Source organism: Lacerta agilis, chromosome 8 (assembly GCF_009819535.1).
Source record: "Lacerta agilis isolate rLacAgi1 chromosome 8, rLacAgi1.pri, whole genome shotgun sequence".
NCBI classification, from domain to species: Eukaryota; Metazoa; Chordata; class Lepidosauria; order Squamata; family Lacertidae; genus Lacerta; species Lacerta agilis.
In genome coordinates this window covers 39,366,264-39,383,458 of record NC_046319.1, presented here as the reverse complement: position 1 = coordinate 39,383,458, position 17,195 = coordinate 39,366,264, and the positions used below count along the sequence as shown (strand labels likewise).

Genomic DNA, 17,195 nt, shown 5'->3' with positions numbered 1-17,195 from the left:
TGGAATGGAATGCAGCAACACTGGGCAAAGAAAAGGGCGAACTAGTTAGGGCAGTTTTTTTTTCAACAAAGGGCTTTAGTAGGAAAGAGATACTATTTAAATTAAAATGCAGTAAGTGTGAGTTGCAGTAATTAAAGTGTGACCTGCTTACCCTCTAGTATAGCAGATTTGATTGTTCTGTGCTTTTTGTTGGGTAATCTGGCTTTGTCTAAAACAGTACAGTGCCTCGCAAGACAAAATTAATTCGTTCCGCGAGTGTTGTCATATAGCAGAAATTTCGTCTTGCGAAGCATGGTTGGAGGAAGCGCAGTCTTACGGGGAAAAGAATCACAAAACATTTTCGTTTTGCGAGTTACGGCCATAGGAAAATTCGTCTTGCAGGTCACCCTTTCGTTAGCGAATACCTTTCGTCTAGCGAGTTTTTCGTCTAGTGAGGCATTCGTCTTGCAAGGTACCACTGTAGATATGACCATTTCCTGTTGACTTTTAGCATAAAACATCAGAAGAGCCCTATAGCATCTGAATAATCTCGTCAAATAGGGGCCCATCTAGTCCAGCACCTGGTTTTCAAAGCGCCAACCACATGCCCCAACAGGAAGCCTGCAGCAAAGAGTAGCAGTGTGGTGGTTGAATTAGCCAGAATGTCAGGCTATGAGGGACTGGTTCCAGCCAGGTTCATAGCACCAAGCAGGAAAACTCCCTGGGTCAGCCTGGTCCAGGCACTTTCAACCTCACAGGGTGGTGGTTATGAAAAAGATGGTGTTGGAGGAACCAGGTATGCCACCTGGAGATCTTAGGAGGAAAGGTGAGGAATCAGTGTTGTTCTGACTGCCCCTCGGCTGCTTCACATGTACAGGGCTGCTCAACTGCTGCAAGAGGCTTGTGCTTGAAGGAACACTTTACCACTGCCTCCCCTAGCCTCCAGATCTCTTGGACTACAGTTACATCAGCGCAACCATCTGAGACTAGGGCTGATGGGAATTGCAGTCCAAGAAGTCTGGCAAGCAGCAGGTAGGGGGAGGAACTGCTTTCCACTGAGCTCACTCCGCGTGTCCTTAAGGCATTGACTGCTTCCTCGAGGAATTAAGAGTTGATTCAGCAGCAAGCTGCACAAACACGGGGCATGAGGGTGGAGTTAATGATTACCAGCTGCCAGCATGCTGGATTCCAGCTCTGGCATTTGCCTCCAGCCAAGCTCAGCTACCTTCCCTGTGGCAAGATGCTTGCAGTGTTACCTGTGGCTGCAATGGTGGGCTTGTTGGTGGGGGGGCTGGAACTTGCCCAAGCCCGCAAGTCTGAACCTCTAAGTGGTTCCAGCGACCAGCCTCTCTTCCGTGGGGCGGACCAGTACAACTTTGGCATTGTCATCCCTGCAGGCAGCATAGAGTGCTTCTGGCAATTTGCCCATCAGAGCGGCTTTTTCTACTTGAGCTATCAGGTGGGTGCCGGTGGAGGGGGTGCTGCACAAAATACAAGGGTGGTGCTGTGGTCAAGGGGGGACAGTAATGACCAGCCAGATTCTCTAGTAGCAGCAGAACCAGGGAAAGGGATTTAGCTCAGGGGTAGAGCACCTGCTTTGCATATAGGTCTCAGCTTCCACCCATGGCATTTTGAAGGAGGGCTGAACATTTTTCCCTGGCTGAAGCCCTGGAGAGCCACTGTCCATCAAACTGAGAGAATAGCAAACTAGTTTGGACCTATGATCCAATTTAGCATAAGGCAAGTTCCTATGTTTGTAACCAGCATCCCCCAGAATGCAAACTGTGGGAATCTTGCATTATTGTCATGAACCCCTGAAGTATCAAGTCAAGCCAGATTCTTTCACTGCACCTTAAAGAATTTGGTCAGATTTAACTATCTTGCCCAGTTGAGAATACCTAGCCCTAGCCTGCATGATGGAAGGGCTGAAGGGCATTTTAATCCAAAACATATGGAAAGCACAAGGGTTACATGGACGGGGAAGGCTGGTGGCATTGCTGAGTGTGTGTTTTTTAGATTCTAGATTCTCCAGAAGTGCCATTTATCCATAAAAATGATTTAGTGACTCCCTGAAAGGAACCTTCTCTCAATGCCAATGCTGAGGTCTCTGCCAAAGGCCTCCCTTTAGGTGCCAGGTATAAACCTGGAGCCTTCCAGCTTCTTAAACTCTTTACTTCTAAACTGCCTTGACAATCCAGCCTCAATGGTGGGTCAGCACAAGCACCTTGGCAGTCTCCTGTCATGGCACTTGGCCTCAAGCCAGAAACTTTCAGCTCCACTTTCCTCTTGGTAAACTGGATTGCTCTGAAGGTGAACAAGACCATGACCATGCTGCAAATCCAGTCATGACGCAGGAGCTGGAGGCAGGAGGGTGATTAACCTGGCACCATGACTGGTTGATTCTAGTTGAGATTGGAAGGAATAATATTTTTGTTTCTTAGCAAGGGTCTAGAACAAAAATGTGGGGTTATTGTATGGGCCAGTTTCAAGGAAATAGCTCAGCTTCCTCCAGGCACAGTTCATGGGGAGGCATCCAACCCTGAAAGTGGGAGGGTAAGGCACTCGCATATATTTGCCACCCACCAAGTCAGGGATTAATGGCTACCAGCAAGAAGTGGGCTGGCTGGTGGCGGCGGCAGGTCAACTTGCTAGTTGCCCACTCCTACACTAAGTGCACTGGAATTTTTGTAGACAACTGCAATTCCCGTCTCATCATCTGCCTGCAGAAGTTTGTGGAGAAGACACATGTTCAGCATGTAACCTGTTGCTTTGAAAGTCCAATGACTAACCTGTTTTGTCTGAATCTTTTGTGCATACTCTCTCATGAAATTGCTGCTTTTGCGAGAACTCTCCTTGCCATGTGTGTGTGTGTGTGTGTGTGTGTGTAACAGCAGCGTAACTGATAGGTACATTGTGCCTTCCAATATGGAAATGGCAGCTGCATTTGCCTTCTGTAGCTGAATACTTGCACAGATCAGCTCTTGCATCTCAGAAACCAAAAACAAGAAAGTGACAAGCAACATGGTTATAGCATTACCAATGCTATCCCATTTCTTGTCCTGTCCTGTCCTATCCCTATCCTATCTTGGTTTCAGGTGCAGTGGTCTTCAGGTCTTGGACATGACCAACACATCCTGGCAACCGCAAATGACCCCAATGGGCTCCACCTTGGCACCTCCCAGGATACACGGGGACAGATCAACTTCCAAACCAAGGAAACAGGTGCCTCCCTCTCTGTACACACAGCCATATCAAGAGTGCTTTCTAGATTCCCAGAACTGGCTCAGGTGCAGCCTCCAGGCAAAATAGGTGATCCTGAACATGCAGTGAGCACGTCCCCCATTGCGGACTCTCCTCCCATAAAGCCACCTTGAACTGGGTGCTCAAAGGCTGGGTTCTGAAATAGAAAACCTCTGTTTAGTTATAAACCTCACAGGAGGAAAAACCTCTAGGCCCATGGCTCAGCGGGAGAGCATCAGATTTGAAGACCCCAGATTCAATTTCAACTATGTCTAGGCAAGACTGGGAATGTCTGAAATCTTGGGAGAGCCATTGCCTGCCAGTTTAGGCAATGCTGAGCTAGGTGGTCCAATGGTCTGATTTGGTGTAAGGCAGCTTATATTCTCTGAGACACACCTACCACCCTCCCCAAAGATATGCTAGTAACTATGAATAATTTTCAGAAAGCACTCTATGAATGAAAGGCTCTCTCTCTCTCTTAACCACTTTTTTATTCCAAAAGGAAGTTCAAAGCAGATTGGTTAGATGGGCACAAGCATAATCTCCCTTGCTGCCTGCTACCCCATCTCTTACTCCTCCATTTATGTTTTCTTACTAGAGGGATGGACAACAACCAGGGAATCCCAGAAAAACTTTGGCTCTAATTGGATTATTGTATACGAGGGCTAAGCAAGCTATCTTTAAATGACAAAGCTACTCCTTTTAAAATGTAGACTATCTTCTCAAGAGAGGGGCACGTTCATCTCTCTTACTGGCCTGAATTCAAATTGCGTTGCTCACACCCAACACCAGAAGGCTTTAAGTGCTGCTGGTCCACCTGGCACAAGTTTAACTCTTTATTGCAGGCTTCTATCAACTCTGTCTGAGCAATCGGTACAACCACTTTGGCTCCGTGCAGGTCTACCTCAACTTTGGGGTCTTCTATGAGGGCTTTGATCTACAAACTCCACATGAAGCTGAGAGGAAAAGACTTAACGACACACTGGATGCAATTGAGGTAACTTATTAAAGAACTAAAAAGAAATAAGGTAGTAGTGATAAAGCTGGGAGCTATTTGGAACCACCAGGGCTGGGGGGAAATGGGACAGATATGATCTCCTTCATGCTTGATGCAGCCTGGATTTGTTTTTATTTTTTTTACCACCTGAGTCTGACAGCTGTTAGGGAGAAGGACAGGCATCCTTTCCTTTCAGGCTGTGAAGGAAAAAGGCTCCCCCATGGTTGGCCAGACAGCCGGTTGCCAGGAGCAGCAATCTGTAGTCTAAGTGAAGTATCTGTTCAAAGCGACAGCAGGGCCAAGGACAGACATCTGGGACTGAAGAGCTTTCCCTGCTCCACTCTTTTGTTAACAGGAGAGCACCAAAAAACTGCTGAACGGCATCTTCCAAATGTGGCGCTACTACAGTTTTAGTCGGATGAAGAGCACCTCAGACTACTTCCTTGTGCAGTCCAATTACAACTACGTGAACTGGTGGTCAGCGGCCCAGAGCTTAGCCATTGTTCTCTCTGGTGTCCTGCAACTCTACTTCCTCAAGCGCCTCTTCACCACACAGCCCACCACAGCCACCAACAAGCCACGGTGCTGAGGCTGCTTCAGAAGGCTATTTATGCCAGGCTGAAAAGCCAAACTGCTCTCTCCTTGCCACCCTCTTACCACCCAACTGACTAAATACCTGCAAGCAGCAAAGGAGAGCAAGTGCACCTGCTTCTTTTTTGGTGGGGGGGAGGGGTGTTGGCTGAAAAATCCAAGTATTCTTCCAGAGGAGCCACACGGGGTTGGTTAACTTGAAATGAAACTGGCCTAAGTTAAAATAAACATGACTCAAATGTGGGAGTCCTGCTGCAACCACAGCATAGGTATGTGAGATTTTTACATTGATCAAGAGGTACATTAAGGGCATAGTTAGTAAATAGGGGTGCGCATGCAGGCACACACGATCACCACCACCACCAAACACAAGATTCCTTCCTCTTCCTTTAGAGGCAGCCAGCTTGGAAGCAAAGGCAGCTGCAGCAGGGAAGGTGGGAGGAAAAGATAACTTCTAGCTTTTGGTTCTCCATGGCTTTGTGAAACACCTCTGGCTCCCCAGCCCCAAAGCCCAGGGCAAAATAAAAGAGGCTGTAATGTAATCAGTTCCCTGAACACCAGATGAATCAAGACAATGAAAGGAGAAAAATGAAATAGCTTTACTGTGTCAGAATTGTAGCTCTGTCCCTAGAACTGCCAGGCCTGCAGCTACATCCCAAAGTTTTGTGACTCATCTACAGTCTCACTGTGGCCATCAGGAGGTAGACAGATATTTTGCTGGCAGTTAAACAACCTACACCGTTGCACCTTCCACAGTCTGCATGAAAAGGGCCACAGGCTGGTTGAAAGCCTGCAGCTTTTATCTGAGGAGGGTGGGAAAGTCAGTCTTTGGGGCTTTCTGCCCTGCCGTTTATGTCAGCGTCTCTTCATGCCGTATGTATTCTCCAATATCAGCTTGGTGAAAAACCACGATCGCCATGGGGTCCACTTTCCGGCACTCCTGGGTGGACTTGGCTGCCACTCCAAAGCCCTAAGAAGGTCAATTGGAACAAGGCAGGCATTAAGACCATTTGAGGGGTGGGGGTGGGCATTGTCCTAACTTTAAATTCATTCAGGTCCAACCATCCAACCCAGCCACCCACCAGGTGTCACTCACCAGGGGGACGTCAGCCATGGAATATACCACCACACCCTGGTACTGGGCAGTGCTCTCTGTGATGCGCCCCAAGCCAGACTTCAGTATGTGGTTCCCATAAAGGAAGGACTGCTCTGCCCCAGGCTTCACCCACACTTTGTACTGCATGAGAAAAAAATGAAAGATATCCTCTTTCAGTTAGATTAAATGTACCACTACACGGGTTCCCTTTCTGTGTCCTTAGATTAGCACAATCAAAAACAATACCCTCCTTCCCAAGAAACAGCTAGCAGGTCCCCACCCTACACAGCACTACAGGTGTTTTGACATTTTTGGTAGGATAGTGCCCCTCAAATCAATGTTCTTCTGTGCCATCTTTACCTTGGCATAGGGAGCAAGATAATCCAGGGCAGTGATGTGGAGTCGGAACTTCTGGCTCTTGGTGAACTTTCCAAAGCAGGTGCCGAGAGATACCAGATTCTCTCGGGGGATGTTTGTAGCAAGCTTCAGAATCCTCTCACTAAGAAACAGAAAGCAAAGACAGATCATTGGGACTCTGTGCCTCCAGTCTTAGAAGCTCCAAAGTCATCATCAGAGCATCACTGAACCATACTGTGGCCTGAAGCACACTCCAAGAAGCTGAAGCGATTATTGTGGCTTTTTGGTCATATGTTTCCATAGGAGAGATGGGAAACTTTAAGGTACTTAAACCAAATTGGGGATACTGAGATGATGGAAAGGCAAGTTTGGGGATTTATTCCAAGCAACCCTAAAACAAGCAAGACCTCATAGCCACTCCTAGTCCCCAAATACAATGTGTCGCACTTGAACTGGAAGTGATAAAATGTGCCAAAAGCTGGATCTGACAAGATGGGAGCTCAGAGTCCAATTATGGGACCAAGTCCCTCCTCTCTGTCCTTCATTTGCATATGAAAAACTGTCCCCGAGTACAGCTTCCCCTAGTTCAGTTCTGCTCCTTTTACATCTTTTGCTCTTTCTTCTGCTGATAAAAGCACAAGGGAAGCAAGATCTCTTTCCCAGCACCTTGCAGCTCTGTAGTGAGAACTACTAGACAAAAAAAGACAATCACGGGAATAACCAAATAACAAGAAGAATCCACACCGTGAAAGATCCCTGTAACAAGATGAGCGTATATTTATATAATAATACTCAAACAAACAATGTATTTAATAATTTAAGAGCAAAAATGCTCAAGAAAAAATACTCCAAAACATTGTAAACTAATCCAAAGGAAAATTTATAACTCAACAAACTTTCCAAGAAAATTAATAACTCAACAAACTTTTCAAATAACTCCAAATGCCAAAAATAACTTCCAAACAACCTTAACGAGTTGCCGGCTTAAAATCTTGTTTCACTGTTATGATCTATCAGTTTCCTCAGAAGGAGAAAAAAGGAATTGTGTTTGTATAACTCAAGATAGTTTAATTGCTATTAAATCTAGAGGGAGGATAAGAAACTTCAAACAAAAAGAACACTCCCAAATAGTGAGTGGTAATTATCCCAACTCAAAATTCTAATTTTGCTTCATCCCAAAGGTTAAAAACCTCAAGTTCGAAAACAAGCTACATAGCTTGTAAAACATATCAACAAGGGGCTATGTAAGCTCCCACGATCTTATTACGAAGCTATTGCATAGACTGTTGGAAAGTGTTCCTAGTCACTGACTTATATATCAACTGGTACTTAACTCTTAGAGACATAGCACTTAGAAAACAGGCACTTCTCCCCATGGATGCCTCTCCTCTTTTCCCCAACCCCAGAGATGTGAGTACATTCTGGAAGAGGAAGGGAGCTTTACACACATTCAAAGATCCATCCTTTTATTTTTACTTAATGTGTGTTATGGATGAAGGTGTTAGCATTAATAACAGGCCCCAGGGTGAATGCAGGGCCTCCTCACCTGAGGTAATAGACACGGTCCTTGTGCAGGCGGAAGCAGTAGGCACCATCTGGCCGGTCAACCAGGAGCTGGATGTTCTCACCGATACTTAAAAAGGTTAGAACAAAGAGACACACTGTCAGCCAGTCCCCACAAAACATGAGAACAGCCCTCTTATGTTAGATTTGACCAAAGGCCCAGTTAGTCCAGCCTCCTCCTCCTGGCAAAAGCAAGTCAAATGTCTGCAGGGAGCCAGCGAGCATGGGTGGAGAACAGAAGTCATTTCTAAGGCTTACTGCTCCTGTATATGAAGATTTAAATTTTAAACTATTGTACAGACTTCTCTATAACTCCCGTTATTATTTTTCTGCATTAAACACAAGATCCATCTAGTTCTGCTATTGTCTCCCAGCTAGTAGTATTGCATGGCAACAAGATTAAACAAGAGCTATTCCACACTGGTAATGTCTGTCTGGGAAGGTGGGTGACCCCTTCTTCGCAGCAGAGCATGGGTTCCCGCCTGCCTATAATGATGTGATTCTCTACGTCGATTGGGGTGGGCTAAAGGACCTTTGCGGTATCTTCCACCGATATGGTTCAATGAAGCTTCCATTTTACTTTCTGGGCCAACAACAAGAGACAGACTTCCCCTCCTCCACTTGTTTCTCTAATTCCCTCTAGAAGTCCATTAGGTGGGGATCCGGGTATCTTGTGTCAGTGAGTTCCATGGGTTAATCATAAAGCCTAATGAACCCAGAGAACACAAGTTCCGCCACTGCCACCCCGCTTACTATTTGGAGAGCTTCTCGAAGAGCGCGCGCGTTTCTTCCTCCGTGAGGGGCCGCATCGCACCTCCCGAGACACTCCGAGACAGACGCCGGAGACCCGCGTGGTTCCAATTCAGGGAAGCCTCGGAGCAAAGACGTGAAGAGGAAGTTGCAACATCAAACTAAGTTCGGGTCTCTTACACTCTTAGGCTCTTCCCTCTCTAGGCTGACACCCAGAAATATGTCTATGGTCACAATAGAGTTCAAGTGATCTTCAAGTCGGAGCGTCGTTGCGTAACCTCCCGCTTACGTCATAGGAACACAGAGGTTTCGGGCAGAGTGGCACCCGGATCTGCCACGGAGGACTAGCCTCCGCCTTTGGCTAGCGCGGCCTCCCGGTTGCCATAGTGATCACTTCCTGGTCCACGTCGAGGGAGGCCCGATGGCGGCCCCGGAGCCTTCGGCTGACCTAGAGGAGGCGAGCCTGCTGGCATGGCTGTTCCGCAGGGCGGCCTCGCCGCTCCCTCCGCCCCTGGCGGCAGGGGACGCGGAGCTGGCGACCTACCTGGCGGCCCTGGCGGGGCTGGGCCTGGAGGCCTTGCGGAGGGAACCCAGCCGGTTGGCGGAGGAGCGAGCGCAGCTCGGGGCGCAGACGCGGGCCTTGGCCTTCGCCCACTACAAGACTTTCATCCGCTCCGCCGAATGCACCGCTGAGACGCGTCGCGGCTTCGGCGGCATCGAGCAGGGCCTTGACCGCCTCTTGGGCCGCCTCCCACCCTTCGCCGAGGCCTGCCGGTGAGCAGGAGGAGTTGGAGACCAAGGCTGCCGCCACACTCCCTTTGGGGGCAGGAATAATCCTGGGGCGCCCCACCGTTAACTTATGAAACTCACTTCCATTGGAATGGGTGGGTTAGAGGGGGCTGGCTGGCTTCCCCTTTTGCTTTTCCTCACCTAACCTGCTTTCTTTTTCTTTTGCTCCTGCCTCCAGGAACTTCATGCATGAGGCTGAACAGATCGCCCAGAACCGCCGTATGAACAGCCTGACCCTGAACCTCCACACAGAGATCCTAGAAGTGCTGGAGATCCCCCAGCTGATGGACACCTGCGTCCGCAACAGTTACTATGAGGAGGCCCTGGAGCTGGTGTCCTACGTCCGTCGACTGGAAAAGAAGCATGCCACCATCCCTGTCATCCAGGTGCAGACATGTTCTGAGAGAGCCTGGCAGGTGCCAGACCTGCCTTAAGCCATAGGTGATAGTAGGTCCCAGCCATTTGTTACTAGGGTTTGAAGACCTGAGCAAAAGCTTAGTGAAGAAAGGCATCTCCAACCCTTTGCATTTGTTTTCTCTGCCATGGCTCACAGAGGCAGAGGTGGGGTGGCTTCTGTGCTGGTTTCCTAAGCTTGATCCAGGTTGTTTGACTGCCCAAGGATACCCAAGGCCCACAATCCTGGACCATCATGAGCTGCCATGTTCTGCTTGTAGAAGCCAGAATATTTCTGGATCTGAGGCTTCTTCTCTTGTTGCTTTTCTTCTTGACTAAGTGCTTATGTTGCTTATTGCAGCCAGAGTTTGTGCATGTGCTGTAGGGATCTATTTCTTTGACTTTCAACAAAAGCTAGTGAAAATAAAATAGTTTGTGCAGTATTGAGATCAGCTTGGTTTGGGTACCATGGGTAACAGAAGTTTATTTTGTCTCTCTTCTCTTTCCCAGGGCATAGTGGCAGAGGTGCGTCAATCCACACAGCTCATGCTTACGCAGCTGATCCAGCAGCTTCGCACCAACATTCAGCTGCCAGCCTGTTTGCGCATCATTGGCTACCTTCGCTGCATGGATGTCTTCACTGAGGCTGAGCTACGAATTACTTTCCTGCAGGCACGGGACATCTGGTTACGTTCTATCCTTGCTGCTGTTCCTGGTGACGACCCCTATGTGCATATTACCAAGACCATTGAGGCCTGCCGCGTGCACCTCTTTGACATTGTCACGCAGTACCGTGCCATTTTTGCTGATGAGGAGCCGTTGGTGCCTCCCCCTGGGCAGGACACCCTCAATGAAAGTGCCATCTTCCATGGGTGGGTCCTGCAGAAGGTCTCCCAGTTCCTGCTGGTGCTTGAGCGTGACTTGCAGCGTGGTGTGGGCAGCCGCCTGGACTCCCTGCTGGGCCAGTGCATGTACTTTGGCCTCTCCTTCAGCCGTGTTGGAGCGGACTTCCGGGGCCTGCTCATCCCCATATTTCAGCGGGTGACACTAGTCACCTTCAAGAGAGCCATGCAGGAAGCTGTGAACAAATTCCAGGAGGAGATGAACTCCTACACGCTAATCTCTGTGCCGGCTGCCTTGGGCAGCAGCAGCAGCAGCATCCCTGTGGCAGTGGCTCCTTCTGCCCAGCCAGGCACCCTGCAGCCCCCCATGGTGCTGCTAGATTTCCCACCACTCGCTTGCTTCCTCAACAACATCCTGGTAGCCTTCAACGACCTGCGCCTCTGCTGCCCTGTGGCTCTTGCCCCAGACGTGGCGGCTACCCTGGAGGATGCACTTGGCCAGGTGGGGCTCTATTGCACATGTGCACCAAGAGGCTGGATTAAAAATGCTCCAGATGTCTAGGTGACAGGACAGAAATTTGCTAGCAGCAGAGTTTTAGCTGCTTGCAACCTTGTCTTTAGTCATTCTCTGTGGATTTTCCTAGCCCTTCTCAGCAACTTGGCAGGTCATGTTTGTGAGTTCATGCCTGTTCCCTATCATGTTGCTGCAGTCTGTCTGTTCAGGGATGGGCCTCTGCCTTATTTCAAGAAGCCCTTTGCAAGCAACCAGTTCAAGCATCTGACAACAGCAATCAGTCCCTGCTTTGGGTGGGCTGGAAGAGAGGAAAGAGAAAGTGATTGACCTCGCCTGTTTTTGCTACTGAACCTGCTCACCACTAGCTCTAACCCCACCCATAGTCAGCACATGGCATCTGCTGGATTGCCTACCAGGAGGCTGTTGCACTTGAGAGATCAAAGGTTCTCAGTCCTTGCTCTATAAGGTAGTATGTGACATCTTGTCACTCAGCTTCTGAGTGTGTCCCAGACCAATTAGCTGAGCTTTTATTTTGACCATTTGATGAGGCTAGCATGCTGAGTAGTACTGCAGTCCCTTCCTTCCACTTGGACACCAAACCAATAAATTCTAGCTTTTTTTCTCTTTGCAGGTGACAAAGGTCATTTTGGTTTTCCACCGGGCAGAGGCTGTGGCCTTCAGCAGCCGAGAGCAAGAGCTGTTCATTCACTTCTGCATGGCATTTCTGGAAGACTTGGTGCCCTACCTCAACCGCTGCCTGCAGCTCCTCTTCCCCCCAGCACAAATTGCACAGACTTTGGGTATGGCTGCTTGAACTCTTTTGGTGGGGAAGGAGCTTGTAGCTGAGCCCTGGCCTCCTGTGGTGGATGAGTGGCTTCTGCTTGTGACTTTGTGAACAGCACATTAGTGGGGTGGGGTTGCTTGTTGGTGGTCCTTGTAGGCTTGTAAGCCGTTGAAATCAGTACTCAACAGCTAAGGCTACTGCCAGGGGAAGGGAGAGAGAGAGAGAGAGAAGAGAATTGGTAGTAGTACAAGAAATGTTCTCTAGCTTAGGGTTGATGTAAGATTTTGTCTTCGCGTTTTAATATATTTTCCTTTTTTACTGCTAGGTGTTCCTCCAACACAGCTGCACAAATATGGCAGTCTTGGTTGTGTGGATGAGCAGCTGATTCAGGAGCTGCTGGCCTCAGTCCTGCCGGAAAAAGAGACTGTCTATCCCTTGTCTGAAGAGAAAAGGCTGACTGAAGAAAGCCTAGCACCTCCTCCATTGGACTTGGAACTCCCTGATGCCAGGCAGGAAGCAGATTCCAGTGCCCCAGTCCCTGTTGTGGAAGCAGAAGAGAGCAGTGCAGCTTCTGGTGATGCCTTGCTGCTGAGTGCTCCTCTAGAATAGTTTTCACTGGATTTTGCCTGTTTTCTGGAGTTCCATGATACTTGAACCTGACTGAGGAGAGACTCATTCCTGCCATGGGCAGGCACAGCTCTTGGTTTTTGGGTTCTACTTCAGCACTTCAAGGACAGACTGAGTTGAGCTTTCATTGCTCTGGTGGGAAGGAAGTTGGGTGTGGACACTGGGAGGAAGGAATTTTGGTGAAGGTGGATCAGGGTTTGAATAAACTTGATTGCTTGTTTGGTTCTCTGTGTTGTACCTCAGTATGCTGTACTGTGAAGAGAGTGGGCCCCTGAATCTTCTCTCCTGAGGCTAGTTGCTTTAGGTATCAAACAAGTACCAGTTTTTCTGGGCCTCCCCATTCACCAAAAATGCTCGTATGTCATCCTCATCTTCCTCTCCTCTGGAATTGCCTGATGCCTTAAAGGTAAAGGGACCCCTGAAGGTCCAGTCGTGAACGACTCTGGGGTTGCGGTGCTCATCTCGCTTTACTGGCCAAGGGAGCCAGCGTACAGCTTCTGGGTCATGTGGCCAGCATGGCTAAGCCACTTCTGGCAAACCAGAGCAGCGCACGGAGACGCCGTTTACCTTCTCGCCGGAGCAGTACCTATTTATCTACTTGCACTTTGACGTGCTTTCGAACTGCTAGGTTGGCAGGAGCAGGGACCGAGCAACAGGAGCTCACCCCATCACAGGGATTCAAACTGCCAACCTTCTGATTGGCAAGCCCTAGGCTCTGTGGTTTAGACCACAGCGCCACCTACGTCCCTGATGCCATAAGCTGCAGAATAAAATGTGTCTGCCAGTTTTCCCTTGATGTCTCAGACTAGGTATGAATTTCTTCTTTGGTAAGTCCAACTTGCTGAGTGTAGGAATCCCAAGGTATCTTACCAACTGCTTTGGATCGTAGCTGTCCCTTCAGAAGAGGGTAATTACTTCAGTTGGTGAAGTAATTACCCTCTTCTGAAGAGGAAACCTGCTAGCCAAGACCAAGATCATCTGCAGTTGAAGTCCAAGAAATGAGGTTTAAATAATAATAATTTTATTTATACACTGCCCATCTGGCTGGGTTTCCCCAGGCACTCTGGGCAGCTTGTTGTTGTTCAGTCGTTCAGTTGTGTCCGACTCTTCATGACCCCATGGACCAGAGCACGCCAGGAACCCCTATCCTCCACTGCTTCCCGCAGTTTGGCCAAACTCATGTTAGTTGCTTCGAGAACACTGTCCAACCATCTCATCCTCTGTCGTCCCCTTCTCCTTGTGCCCTCCATCTTTCCCAACATCAGGGTCTTTTCCAGGGAGTCTTCTCTTCTCATGAGGTGGCCAAAGTATTGGAGCCTCAACTTCAGGATCTGCCCTTCCAGTGAGCACTCAGGGCTGATTTCTTTAAGGATGGATAGGTTTGATCTTTTTGCAGTCCATGGGACAGCTTACAGCATATATAAAGCATAGTAAAACATCAAACATTTAAAACTTCCTGATACAGGGCTGCCTTCAGATGTCTTCTAAAAGTTCTGTAGTTCTTTATCTCCTTGGCATCTGAAGGGAGAAGAAGAGTTTAGATCCTGGTTTGTCTGAGCTTTAGTAGATGAGAAATAAACAAATTTAAAACAACAGCTCCATCACTGGGGCAAGTTAAAATGGCCCAGGACAGCAAGTGAGTGAGATTTTGAATGCTTCAAAATTATCTTTTTTTGGGGGGGGGTGGATATTAAGCAAAGTGGACAGGAGGCAGGGAGAGAAGGGTGGACTGTGGACTGTGTCTAGGAGTCATAAAAAGGTAGAAGGTATTTGTGAAGGAGTCTTAATTGGATTAAATCTCTGCATAAAAAAGGATAGAACATTTTTTGTCTAGAGAGGTTGGAAGGATTTTTTCCCCTAGCAGGTTGTTGGTTGCACGTGTGTGGAAATGCAGCAAGTATTCAGGGCTAAAACTTGCTGGTGTTGACTTTAACAGCAAGGCTAAGGTGAAGCAGATGAGCCTGAGGCAGCTGCATCGCTACTCCCTTTGCTACACAACCACATCCTCTTATGGAAGAAGCTGATCTGAAGCGTCTGCAAGGACGCCGCCTGCCACAGAGTGGTACCGTTCTTTGTTTGAGAACTACATTTCCCATCATCCAAGGGCACTTCCGGTTTCCTCCCTTCGCGTGGCTTGTCAAGACAGGAAGGCGGGCGGCCCCATTGAAACTTGAGACTTGGAGTCAGGTAGGGCTGAGGTGCTGGTTGCGGGTGGGGGACCCACATTTTGAAACCCTCCTCTATGTTAAAATAAATTAGAATGAGCCTCCCTGAAAGTAAAAGCCCAGCAGCAGAGTTCTGGCCTTTTGCTGGCCAAGAGTGCATTGAGAGAGCTGAGTTCAAGTCCCCCGCTCATTCCCATGATGCTCACCGAATGACCTTGGGCCCTTCATTCTCCTGCAGCATATCCCTACCTCACCGGGTTATTGGGAGAATTAAAATACTGTATCGGTGGGAAGGAACCATGTGAGCTGCTTGGAGGGAAATAAATAGATGATGATAATATATACAACAAAGAGAGGTATCCAAAACCTAATTGGAAGGGGTACAGAACATTCCGCCTCCTAATTTTGCTGCTCCACATGTGAGCTGAGAGTTCTGGCAGAACCTTAGAACCTTTCTGTATTGCTTTTCCATCTCTGCAGAGTCACAGAAACACAGGAAAATGCCATAACGAGTAGACAGATCCTTGGTCCATCTAGCTCAGTACTGGCTATGCTGATGGGCAGTTGCTCTCCAGGGTTTCTGTGTGTCCCTTCCAGCCCTTACTTGGAGATGCTGCTGGGTATCAAACCTGGGACCATGTAAAAGCCAAGCGGATGCTCTACCCCTGAGCTCCAGCCTCCAGCCCTTCCCCTCCTAGTGAACTTAGCTAGGCCACCCTTTGACTCTAGAAACTTTCCAGCAGTAACCCTTGGGAGTGCTTGCACCTGTTATCTTTGCATTATTTTTATTTTCTCATCTTATTTTGTTCTTTGGGCAGATGGCTTTGTGGCTGAAGCACAATTATGGCAGTTTGTAGGCTAAGGCCTGGTTTGGCCTGGATGCTGGACAGCCTCCGCTGGAACAGAGCTTTCCTGGCACCTTTACCATGCAAAAGTTGCAGCCGCACTTGTTCCTCTCCGGCAGAGAAGCAGCGCACCTATTGGCAATATTTGCGGCGCAAAGTTTTGAAACCTCCCACCCCACCCTACAGCCACGTCTGCCAGGTGGGGGACCCCATTCTGCGCTCCCTGGCTGCCCCCGTGGAGCCCTCACAGATTGCCAGTGGTGAGGTGCAGACCCTCATCCGTACTCTAGTTCGCGTAATGAGAAAAGAACAATGTGTGGGTCTCAGTGCTCCCCAAGTGGGCGTGCCACTCCAGATCTTTGTGGCGGAGTTCCCTGAGAGGCTCTATCATGAGCACACCCCCAGTATGCGCCAGGCTTGCCAGATGGCCCCTTTCCCCCTGCGTGTGGTAGTGAATCCATCCATGAGAGTGCTGGACTCCCAACTGGTCTCTTTCCCCGAGGGCTGTCAAAGCATCAGTGGATTCTCTGCTTGTGTTGCCAGATACCAAGCTGTGGCAGTTTCCGGTGAGCAGGCAATGTTATTCCTTGTCAAAATGCGCATGTTTTTATGCCAAAGCCTTTCATCAGTAGCACACTCACATGTTGCTCTTCTGTTATGTGGTGTGATTGTGGACAGGTGGTGTAGCAAGGGACAATTTATGTATGAAAATTGGAATGGGGAGTGCGCGTGGGTAGAACATTAGGGGCATCAGTTTCTCCTGCTTACTTACACTGTCCTGCTGTGGAATCTTTCATAAGTCTCACTCTTCTAAATTTTGACAGGACTGAGGGTCAGAGCTGGTTTCAATAAGTGCCAGCAAAAAGCAGGGACAGGTAGATATTCTCTGGGGGCAGGGAGCCTGCACTGGGCCTACAGTTTGGGGAAAGTTCAGTCAGATATACAGGTACCTTCAAGGGGAGTCATTAAGGTATGGCAGGACCCCAGAGCTGCATTTCTCACTAGAGTTCCTCTTTTTCCTTTCCCCAGGTCTGAATGAAGTCGGGGAGCAGTTTAGCTGGCCAGCAAGTGGCTGGGCAGCCCGCATCATCCAGCATGAGATGGACCATCTGCAGGGTGTGTTGTATATTGACAAGATGGTCAGCAGGACTTTTGTGAATCTGCAGTGGGAACAGCTAAATGAGTAAAGCAGGACTGGGCCTGGGGGGGGGGGCAGGGAGAGAGAGGCTACCTTTTCTCTGCCTGCTGTTCCTAAGTATGTCCAAACCAGTGAAAGGGACAATAGAAAGAGAAGGTGGACACTTCCAAGGTGAGAGGGTTCAATGATGTTTTTACTGTTTGTCATCTTCTTTATGGCATGAGGAGTGGAAGCTGGGCAGGTAAGCTGGGCATAAGCATGCCCTTCCCCCACCCCACAATTAAAAGGCATTGACCACCTCTTCACCTGTAATACCTCGCCATGTTTTACTTCACAACATAATACATAACTGTATTTTAGTAATGTTTTAAGTTGTCTGTTTTTGCTTCAGTCTTCTGTACACCGCTTACAGATATTTTTTTAATAATTAAGCAGTATAGAAATTAAACAATCAACTCATATAATAAACCTCTTGGTTTTAATAAAACCCCTTCCTAGCTAGCTAAATTGTGCACACAGAGCTGC

The 17,195-nt window shown here is 48.5% G+C and overlaps 4 protein-coding genes across 6 annotated transcripts; 3 read left to right on the top strand and 1 right to left on the bottom strand.

Annotated features, from left to right (window-relative positions):
* Positions 1–871: 871 nt before the first annotated feature.
* Positions 872–4,914, top strand: TMED6 (transmembrane p24 trafficking protein 6). 2 transcript variants are annotated; one of them, XM_033157088.1, is made up of 4 exons: positions 872–1,438; positions 3,081–3,201; positions 4,065–4,216; positions 4,572–4,914. In XM_033157088.1, the coding sequence occupies exons 1-4, from the start codon at positions 1,124–1,126 to the stop codon at positions 4,803–4,805; spliced, it is 822 nt and encodes a 273-aa protein (XP_033012979.1). In that variant the 5' UTR covers positions 872–1,123; the 3' UTR covers positions 4,806–4,914. The 2 variants fall into 2 exon arrangements, with proteins under 2 accessions (XP_033012979.1, XP_033012978.1); XM_033157087.1 differs by having other exon boundaries at positions 874–1,438; positions 3,075–3,201.
* A 470-nt stretch (positions 4,915–5,384) lies between these two features.
* Positions 5,385–8,687, bottom strand: NIP7 (nucleolar pre-rRNA processing protein NIP7). 2 transcript variants are annotated; one of them, XM_033157085.1, is made up of 5 exons: positions 8,577–8,683; positions 7,807–7,893; positions 6,264–6,402; positions 5,904–6,044; positions 5,385–5,777 (listed from the first exon to the last, which is right to left on the bottom strand). In XM_033157085.1, exons 1-5 carry the CDS (start codon positions 8,630–8,632, stop codon positions 5,658–5,660), a joined length of 543 nt encoding a protein of 180 aa, XP_033012976.1. In that variant the 5' UTR covers positions 8,633–8,683; the 3' UTR covers positions 5,385–5,657. The 2 variants fall into 2 exon arrangements, with proteins under 2 accessions (XP_033012976.1, XP_033012977.1); XM_033157086.1 differs by lacking the exon at positions 7,807–7,893 and having other exon boundaries at positions 8,577–8,687.
* A 213-nt stretch (positions 8,688–8,900) lies between these two features.
* On the top strand, positions 8,901–12,747 carry COG8 (component of oligomeric golgi complex 8). Its single transcript, XM_033157084.1, has 5 exons — positions 8,901–9,347; positions 9,541–9,748; positions 10,266–11,099; positions 11,743–11,911; positions 12,221–12,747. Exons 1-5 carry the CDS (start codon positions 8,995–8,997, stop codon positions 12,502–12,504), a joined length of 1,848 nt encoding a protein of 615 aa, XP_033012975.1. The 5' UTR covers positions 8,901–8,994; the 3' UTR covers positions 12,505–12,747.
* A 1,898-nt stretch (positions 12,748–14,645) lies between these two features.
* PDF (peptide deformylase, mitochondrial) lies at positions 14,646–16,949 on the top strand. The gene is made up of 3 exons (XM_033157082.1): positions 14,646–14,709; positions 15,506–16,098; positions 16,562–16,949. Exons 2-3 carry the CDS (start codon positions 15,531–15,533, stop codon positions 16,717–16,719), a joined length of 726 nt encoding a protein of 241 aa, XP_033012973.1. The 5' UTR covers positions 14,646–14,709; positions 15,506–15,530; the 3' UTR covers positions 16,720–16,949.
* Positions 16,950–17,195: the final 246 nt, after the last annotated feature.

What these genes read in the sequence shown, in the direction of transcription:
- TMED6 (XM_033157087.1), top strand. Translation starts at nt 1,124, where the DNA reads ATGAGGGTGGAGTTAATGATTACCAGCTGCCAGCATGCTGGATTCCAG. An exon ending in TTTTCTACTTGAGCTATCAG is followed by an intron (nt 1,439 to 3,074) that starts GTGGGTGCCGGT and finishes TCTTGGTTTCAG; the next exon opens with GTGCAGTGGTCTTCAGGTCT. An exon ending in CTTCCAAACCAAGGAAACAG is followed by an intron (nt 3,202 to 4,064) that starts GTGCCTCCCTCT and finishes TCTTTATTGCAG; the next exon opens with GCTTCTATCAACTCTGTCTG.
- NIP7 (XM_033157085.1), bottom strand. Translation starts at nt 8,632, where the DNA reads ATGCGGCCCCTCACGGAGGAAGAAACGCGCGCGCTCTTCGAGAAGCTC. An exon ending in TTCGAGAAGCTCTCCAAATA is followed by an intron (nt 7,894 to 8,576) that starts GTAAGCGGGGTG and finishes AACCTTTTTAAG; the next exon opens with TATCGGTGAGAACATCCAGC. An exon ending in ATCTTGCTCCCTATGCCAAG is followed by an intron (nt 6,045 to 6,263) that starts GTAAAGATGGCA and finishes TTTCTCATGCAG; the next exon opens with TACAAAGTGTGGGTGAAGCC.
- COG8 (XM_033157084.1), top strand. Translation starts at nt 8,995, where the DNA reads ATGGCGGCCCCGGAGCCTTCGGCTGACCTAGAGGAGGCGAGCCTGCTG. An exon ending in CCACCATCCCTGTCATCCAG is followed by an intron (nt 9,749 to 10,265) that starts GTGCAGACATGT and finishes TCTCTTTCCCAG; the next exon opens with GGCATAGTGGCAGAGGTGCG. An exon ending in ACAAATTGCACAGACTTTGG is followed by an intron (nt 11,912 to 12,220) that starts GTATGGCTGCTT and finishes TTTTACTGCTAG; the next exon opens with GTGTTCCTCCAACACAGCTG.
- PDF (XM_033157082.1), top strand. Translation starts at nt 15,531, where the DNA reads ATGGCAGTTTGTAGGCTAAGGCCTGGTTTGGCCTGGATGCTGGACAGC. An exon ending in CCAAGCTGTGGCAGTTTCCG is followed by an intron (nt 16,099 to 16,561) that starts GTGAGCAGGCAA and finishes TCCTTTCCCCAG; the next exon opens with GTCTGAATGAAGTCGGGGAG.